Source organism: Miscanthus floridulus, chromosome 3 (assembly GCF_019320115.1).
Source record: "Miscanthus floridulus cultivar M001 chromosome 3, ASM1932011v1, whole genome shotgun sequence".
Lineage (NCBI taxonomy): Eukaryota > Viridiplantae > Streptophyta > Magnoliopsida > Poales > Poaceae > Miscanthus > Miscanthus floridulus.
In genome coordinates, this window is record NC_089582.1 from 92182900 (window position 1) to 92190956 (window position 8057).

General features: G+C 40.5%; 2 protein-coding genes across 3 annotated transcripts; one reads left to right on the plus strand and one right to left on the minus strand.

Moving 5' to 3' along the window:
* The first annotated feature begins 661 nt into the window (after positions 1-661).
* LOC136546120 (ASC1-like protein 1) lies at positions 662-3784 on the plus strand. Its single transcript, XM_066538092.1, has 6 exons — positions 662-1084; positions 2145-2371; positions 2459-2614; positions 2718-2903; positions 3054-3238; positions 3337-3784. Exons 1-6 carry the CDS (start codon positions 929-931, stop codon positions 3366-3368), a joined length of 942 nt encoding a protein of 313 aa, XP_066394189.1. The 5' UTR covers positions 662-928; the 3' UTR covers positions 3369-3784.
* A 174-nt stretch (positions 3785-3958) lies between these two features.
* Positions 3959-7330, minus strand: LOC136546121 (uncharacterized). Of its 2 annotated transcripts, none has more exons than XM_066538095.1 (6): positions 6989-7330; positions 6561-6703; positions 6058-6189; positions 5300-5485; positions 4889-5013; positions 3959-4412 (listed from the first exon to the last, which is right to left on the minus strand). In XM_066538095.1, exons 1-6 carry the CDS (start codon positions 7182-7184, stop codon positions 4187-4189), a joined length of 1008 nt encoding a protein of 335 aa, XP_066394192.1. In that variant the 5' UTR covers positions 7185-7330; the 3' UTR covers positions 3959-4186. The 2 variants fall into 2 exon arrangements, with proteins under 2 accessions (XP_066394192.1, XP_066394191.1); XM_066538094.1 differs by having other exon boundaries at positions 6058-6198.
* Between the last annotated feature and the right edge of the window lie 727 nt (positions 7331-8057).

The window sequence follows — 8057 nt, forward strand, 5'->3', positions numbered from 1 at the left end:
GATTTGTTGTGAGAGGAAAATACTGTTGGCTGGCTGGTTTTGACTGACTGAAACCAACAAGCGAACAGGGTGAGACCGCTCAGAAAAGAGGGACATGGAGTCATGAAAACTTTACAGCTCAAGTGGGATGTCCCTCGTTCCTGCCATTCTCTCAACCAACCACCACAAAAATAGGTCTATCCTACACTAAAATCCTCCCAAGTCCCAACCAAACATTACACAAGATTTTCACTTTTTCATACATCCACATTTAATCATTTCCCACATATAAAAAAATATAGTAAGCTTGGACACCAGTGCATAATAATACTACAATAATACTAATGGGCACCCACGTCTTAGGCCCTGTTTAGTTCCACTTCATTTTGCCAAATTTTTCAAGATTCTTCATCACATCGAATCTTTGGATGCATGCATGAAGCATTAAATATAAATAAAAAATAAAACTAATTACACAGTTTAGACAAAATCCACAAGACGAATCTTTTAAGTCTAATTAGACTATGATTGGACACTAATTGTCAAATAACAACGAAAAACGCTACAGTTGCATTTTGGCAGAAAAAGAATCTTACTGTACACTCGTACAGTCGCATACCCGGCATCCAGATCCTCCTCGCATTTGCTGCGTTATTTTGTTTGCCGCCCCCACAGAAAAAGGCGCAAGTTCATCCGCTTCCGTTCAGAAGTCGACCTCCTTGTTCCCTTCCTCCTATCCCAAATCTCACCTCCTTCCAGTTCCAGCTACCGCTTCTCGCGTTGACTCGCCTCTTCCTCCATTCAGTGGCTCCTTGGATCGGCTCAGGGACACACGCCAGCGGATCGTGTCGGCGCCGAATCTTGCGCCCATTTCGCGCTATTGTTGCCCTGGAGCAGTGGTTTTGATCCAAGAAAGTAGTCGGCCTTCTTGGTTGGATCTCCTCCCGCAATGGCGGCGCTCCTGGAGCTGTTCCTGGGCTCCTCGTCCGCGCCGGTGGACTGGGAGGCAGAGGCCTACCCGGTGTACGGGGACTTCGCCGTGCTCCCCTTACTCGTCGCCTTCTTCCCCGCCGTCCGGTTCCTCCTCGACCGACTCGTCTTCGAGGTAATCAGCTGCTTTCTTGCATTTTAGAGGTTCTTGGATCCGAAATGCCCTTGCTGTGCTAGGTTGCGTCATTTCACTGTCTCGGATTGTGATTTGTGCGGATGAATGCCATTCATTTGGATCAACTTGGTTTAGTACGGGTGGTTCTGGAACTGTTCACGGATCAGTTAGATTGAACCAGATCATAAAAGAATTTGCTTTTGCATTCATTTCTGCAATTGTGCAAGTCTTACATGCCACCGTTATTACCAAATTATTGGTGGATCAATTAAGTAGTAGAAACTGAAAAGTACTGCATGGTCTACCTTTTGTTATTATATTTGTGCTGGAGTGGGTTTGAGAAAGGTATGCTCACAATGTGTTAGATTTTGTTTTCCTGTAGTATATTGACTAACTTTGCTGCACCAACGATGTCTTCCTTTCGATATGTTCCACCTGCCTTTGGTTGTTAGGAGTCCCATTTTTAAATGCCATTTGCATAAAGTTAACATATTTAAGCATTTTTCTGCTGTAAAGTTAACGATGTGTTGTGCTTTTATGGAAACTTCCTGCTTACTGGTTATTACTGACCAAATGTGGGGTGAGTAAAAAATCTGGCTGTGAATCTTATTATAGAACAAGGATGGAACTTGTTAAAAGGATATTTATCATCTATAAAAAAAATAAGATAGTTGAGAAATCAGTAGGAGGGGAGGATGAAGGAGGAATAATTGAGTAACTTGCAGATTGAACCATGACTTCTTTTGCATGCCTCGAACATTTTTTTTTTGAAGGCGTCTAAGCATTGTTTTGATTTTACATCCTCTATTGCACAATCAATGTTGTTGTGGTATATTAAATAAGAAAGCCAAAATGAATTAATTTTTCACTGAGTACCTGCCTTGTTAGCTGTTAGCTATGTGTCACATTTATTGTGATATCAGATGACAACTATAAAATCTGAAAAAAATATTTCAAATTAGCTAAATACATTCATGGCTATAATAGTTGTGCAATATCTGTGCTATACCAGTATTTCCTTGCATCAAAATCTCATAGTACTTTCTCATAATATTTGCAGGTTTTAGCACGAAAACTTATATTTGGAAAGGTACATGACAAGCTTGCTGAAACAGATGATAGTAGAAAGAAAATCAATAAATTTAAGGAATCAGCATGGAAGTTTGTTTATTTTCTTTCTGGTGAACTGCTTTCACTATCTGTAACATACAATGAGCCATGGTTTAAGAACACCAGATACTTTTGGATAGGCCCTGGTGACCAGATCTGGCCTGATCAAATGATAAAGTAAGAAAGCAAGTCTTCTCTTCCTCTTTCAAATTTTATTTTCCCCCAAGAAGATCCATCTTCAACGTTAAATTTTCCTTCTTCCAGACTGAAGCTCAAAGCTGTCTACATGTATGCTGCTGGATTTTACACATATTCAATTTTCGCTCTCCTGTTCTGGGAAACAAGACGTTCAGACTTTGGAGTATCAATGTCCCACCATGTAGCAACTGTCGTTCTGATTGTTCTTTCCTACATTTTCAGGTATTTTTTTAATAAAATTCCTGGGAAGGGGTGTTTGCCATTCTTTTGCAAACTGATACCAGCATCATGACCTAGCTGTATTGTTATTGTGCCTATCAAACAGATTCGCTCGTGTTGGCTCTGTTGTTCTAGCCCTTCATGATGCAAGTGATATATTCCTAGAGATTGGGAAGATGGCCAAGTACAGTAGCTGTGAGTGGCTAGCAGTTGTGGCATTTCTTCTTTTTGTGGCATCGTGGATACTTCTTCGGCTTGTTATATTCCCTTTCTGGATCCTAAGAAGCACAAGGTAAACAGCAATTATATTTTGTAGGTTTTCTGGCATCCAGTGCTACTTCTAGCCATTTCTCACTGTACGTTAAAGAAGCGTTACTCCACTAAAATCACTGGCATATTCCGTCATTGATGATTTGATCTATCTTTTCTTTCTTTTATTCAGTTATGAAGTAATGCTGACCCTGGACAAGGAGAAGCACCGATTTTACGGCCCCATATACTACTATGTTTTCAACTGTCTTCTGTTCTCACTCCTAGTTCTTCACATATATTGGTGGGTACTGATATGGCGGATGCTAGTTAAACAGATTCAATCGAAAGGGCATGTTGGTGATGATGTTCGATCGGGTCAGTGACGAGTGACCATTGTCTCTTTTTCCTTCATGGTGTTAGATCTTTTATGTCAGCAGCATCTTATTTACTAAAAACGATATACTGTTGCACAGATTCTGAAGGTGAAGATGAGCATGAAGATTAACTTTTTAGGTTGAAAATGCTTAACTGAAGAACTATGTTGTGTGATACCTACAGCAAGGCGCACCTTCTGAAACCCCGTTTTCCTTTTACAGAAGATATGCAGATATTAGATTTCATTAGATCATATCATTCTTTTAGCATCAAAGATGACAACCATCATTTGGGAGTTGCCACTGAAGCCGCCTGTGCTCTCGGATGCTTGTATGAAAACAGAAGTGCATTGTATTTTTTTTTCACTCAACTGTCATTTGTAAAAGATACAGAATAATCACTTGTTCATCCATTCTTGTAACTAGACAGTTGATTTGATTTCAAATCATGTAATTTGCTACAGAAGCTTAGTTGATTATTTGGTGTATCATCCATTATGATGGAAATGGAAGTCCTGGGAAGAAGTTCCCAACAAGAATGTAACATTATGTACTTTTATTTCTGGACGACCCTGTTTTTCTGCCTTAGTTGTCCAACACAGGTAAGCTCCTAATTATTCTAATAAGAGCGTAGAGAAGGAGCCCAAGTGCAAAGGCAATAACATATATCATATAGCAGCTTTGATGTTCAATTGACATTTTTACATGACACCCTTAGTAATAAAGTATCATATAGCAGCTTTGATGTTCAATTGACATATTTTTACATGACACCCTTAGTAATAAAGATACCCAACCATTAGACGGATGTAATAACCTGAAACTTCTACAAAGAATCAATATTGAACCTATCCAAGGACTGAATGACGTCAAGCATGAGCCAATTTTACATCATATTCACTCTGTAGTATATAACAAAGAAATGAGACAATCGAAACTACAAGCTGGTCTAGGGCATGTATTTTGCAATGAGCTTGTCAACATGAAGAACCACATCGGAAATGTGCGGGCGCATTGCGGGTTGAGGTTGAAGCATCCAGATAACAAACTGACGAAGCTCATCAGGATAAGGAGGTTTGGGTCCTGCTGGCCACTTCAATTGCCCGTTGACAACGGCAAGTTGCAGACTTCCTCCAGACTCACCAAGAGCATACTCAAATGGTGAAACATTGTACCTAGAAATAGTTAATGTGATATCAGCCATTTATCGAACACTTAAAAACTCTAATTCATCTGTTGCAAAATGGTATAGCTGCACACAGAAACATAGTTTGACTTGAAGACACAACTCATCCTGGAACCCTTCAGCCACCCAAAGAGTATCGCAGAAGCACATGATTGACAGTTGTCCATAAATATCCAATTCAAGCTTTTGATGGGACAGTCACTCTTCTCGTACAACTTATGAACATGTTATCAGTGTTGCTGAAGAGAAGGAAAATGAACCAAACGGGACAGAAGGAACCTTATAGAGTTGTCACAAACAGTCACACATAATAATTAAAATTAAATTATGTTCCCAAGAACAAGAGGTTCAGGCAAATGCGCACCACAGTAACTATTGAGAACTAAACTAGCATTACAATCAATAAGCAAGGGAACTGAATGAAGGTTTGTCAAATTTTCTCATGCAAACCACGGATAGACTTACATGATAGCAAAAAGGGTGCATCCTAGAGACCAGATGTCTGTCCTCTCATCAATATCAGCATGGCTTGGGCAGTCCCATAATTCAGGGGCCCGATAAGGCGCAGAGCAATGCTCAGCAGCCCATTCCTACAGACACAATATGGATCAATAATACTTAGCTTTTAATGTACTAAGATTAAAGTAAGATCAACTCTCTATGAGATTATGAAAAAACTAGGGGGACAATAGAACTTAAAGTAAGTATGTTTTCTGGTGCAGAAACATTTAAATTATTATGCAAGTAGCAAACAGAAAAAAAAAATGGACTATGGAGACACCTCTATAAGATTATGAATTATGAAAAGAAATGAAAACCGCAATTTATCAAAAGAGATCTCTTATGTGGAAAAAACAGAAGGTAACATTGACAAACCTGCAACTGTAATGCCTCAGAACGAGAACGGATTTCCTTTCTTGCAGGCCTTGCACTTCCAAAATCCATTAAAGTTGCAACAGGTGCTTGTCCTTTACGCCAGGTTATAAGAACATTACCAGGCTTAACATCGTTATGGGCGTATGGAGGATCAAAGCTGTGCATGTGTTTCAGCCCTTCACACATCTGCGATTAGCCTTCCATCAGTATATAAAAGTAGCAGGATAAAAAAAGAACAATGGTAACCATTTTCCATGCAAGTTATGATATCCCATTGTAACACTACAGGAAGATAACTGCAATGCTGCAAATTTTACTTTGACATGACAAGCCTATAAGGAACCAATGGGAACGAAGAAATACTTTGCACATTGTACAACTTCCAGAGACATCCCAATTTAACATTAGCAGACAGCACGTTGCTACCAATGGGCTAGATTCTACTCAAGAAAAAATGAAACATGCAAGCTAATAATCAACAAAGTTACTATTAGCCCAATAGAAATCAATATGGCAAAGCACAACTCTAATGATTCTTTTACATTGTAGTTTTCCCGCCAACAGTTTTGAGTTTAGAAATATTATCAGGAACTTGCATGATAACCTATTTCATAGTGAAAAACTAAACATTGGTCTCAGCAAATAGTGTTGTAGTTGCATGAAAGCAACCCATTAACTAAATGTCAAAATTAGTAATGACATCACCAAGAACATTGCACAATGATACAATAGCCTTCTGGTCTCCTCAAATAACTGACCTGCCGGAATATTTGCAGAACATCAGCTGTGGAATAGAATTCCTTTCTGGACAGCATGATGTTAGCATTGTCGAACAAAGTGCCATCCAAATGAACAGGGAAAAGTAGGTATGCTTCATGGCTCCAATCTCCCTGTTGATTCTAAATATATCAAGACAACACACCTTCTCAACATGAGTAAACTTTGAAAACATTAGTTGAGTAAAAACATCAAGTCCCTAACCAAAAAATAATAATTATTCGACCATACAACATTACAGCAGACTTTATCCACGTGTAACGATTTTTATTGCTACATCTCTCACATATGTATCGATGCAAAAAGAAGGCCTCGATTTTTTTTTTAAAAGACACTTCTATAATGCCTAGCAGTCATGATGAAATTAGTCAATAATTGAACATGTCTTTCCTAAACCCTGCACATAGTATGGCATCTCAATATTCAGTTGTTTATAGCATCCCTAGCTGCATATAAAACATAAAAACAAGGCAGAACAAATTACCTTGACAGCTATTATGGCATGATCGAGAAGCGGCAGAAGGTTGGGGTGATTGAACAACGACGACACACGGATCTCCTCCCTCACCAGATCCAACTGCTCCTTGCTCTGTATCAGCACCTTCTTCATGGCATACGTTCCATCCTCTGAACAACACACCAACAGAAGCATCTTCAGTTTGGTATTAAGAGGCGTGGAATTGAAGAACTTCCTCCCATTCTCATTTAATCACAGCATCTTTTAACCGTGGTGGAAAAGACCTTCGAGATACATTAGCCAAATCAAGGAATGGGAAATTCGTGAACTATAAAACCACCCGCAAATCCTACTTTCCTCCCTTTCGGGCAAAATTTATTTACCAACTAATCCAACGCACCAGAAGTATGCTCACTGAGATGAAATCAAGAGTTCGCGAGGGGGGCGCGGGGGACCTGAGACGTGGGCGGTGTCACGCCTGGCGAGCGCGGCATCGGAGGCGGGCTGGTGCTCCCTGACGAGGTAGACGAAGGCGAAGCCGCCCTCGCCGATCTGGCGGAGGACGCGGAAGCGGCGCTCGTTGATCCAGACGTCGCCGCCGCCCGTGGCCGCGTCGTAGAGCGCGTTGAGCCCCGAGATGGAGCAGCCCATCCTTGGCTCCCTTCCTCTTCGGCTCCTCACCGCCGGCGAACTCCGACGCCGCACGCCCCCGACACCCGAGTCCTGGCGTGGTTGGTCCGGTGGGCTCGCAAGTCAGCCGCGTCCACGCGGACACTGACTCCAGGTTCCTGCTTCTTATGTGGGGGAGTGATGGACAGTGTGCCTTTTCGTCCTTCAGAAATGGCCTAAACTCTTTTGACGCGATTGGATTAGTTTAAATTTTGTTTAAAAAACAAACACACAAAACATCTCCACGTTTCGAAAAAGAAAAACAACAGTTGTACATCAACAGATGACGGCCCCATTTGGCTTACTAAAACTTGATTGATCGAAAAACACTGTTATTGCTAAATTGTTGTGAAAGAAAAATACTGTTATAACTAAAAAAAACAAGCTGGATAGCGTGGATTATAAAGTAAGCTGAATAGGGCCGATGAGATGAACTCAAATTAAATCATTAATTTCAAAGTCTCCTTTTTGTGAAACTTGTCACGGTGCTAAATTTTGCTTCATGTCCAAGCTAGCAAGTTTGACCTGGAGGTGTTGTTTCTCTTTGCTTGAAGCATGGGCCATTTGACCTGGAGGTGTTGTTTCTCTTTGCTTGAAGCATGTACGCGATTCGTTCCATCAATAACATAGAGATTAGCCCCCTCAAAAAAAAATACGGTCTGTTCGGCATGCCGTAGACGATCGTGGATTATTTACTGCTGGCTGATTTGATGTGAGAAAAAAATATTATTCCAGCTTATAATCCACGATCGTATACGAACAAGCGAACAGGCTGAGATTAGAGACGCAAACGTTAATGAAGGTGCTCAATTATTCTTTTTGAAATTGAAATTTCGTTTGGAGTTTGTAGATTAG

Excerpts from the sequence above, each read along its gene's own strand:
- LOC136546121 (XM_066538094.1), bottom strand. The coding sequence starts at position 7,184 with ATGGGCTGCTCCATCTCGGGGCTCAACGCGCTCTACGACGCGGCCACG. Across the intron at positions 5,014-5,299 it reads CTGAGGCATTACAGTTGCAG|GAATGGGCTGCTGAGCATTG; the intron begins GTTTGTCAATGT and ends TTGTGTCTGTAG. Across the intron at positions 4,413-4,888 it reads TGCACCCTTTTTGCTATCAT|GTACAATGTTTCACCATTTG; the intron begins GTAAGTCTATCC and ends AACTATTTCTAG.
- LOC136546120 (XM_066538092.1), top strand. The coding sequence starts at position 929 with ATGGCGGCGCTCCTGGAGCTGTTCCTGGGCTCCTCGTCCGCGCCGGTG. Across the intron at positions 1,085-2,144 it reads TCGACCGACTCGTCTTCGAG|GTTTTAGCACGAAAACTTAT; the intron begins GTAATCAGCTGC and ends TAATATTTGCAG. Across the intron at positions 2,904-3,053 it reads TGGATCCTAAGAAGCACAAG|TTATGAAGTAATGCTGACCC; the intron begins GTAAACAGCAAT and ends TCTTTTATTCAG.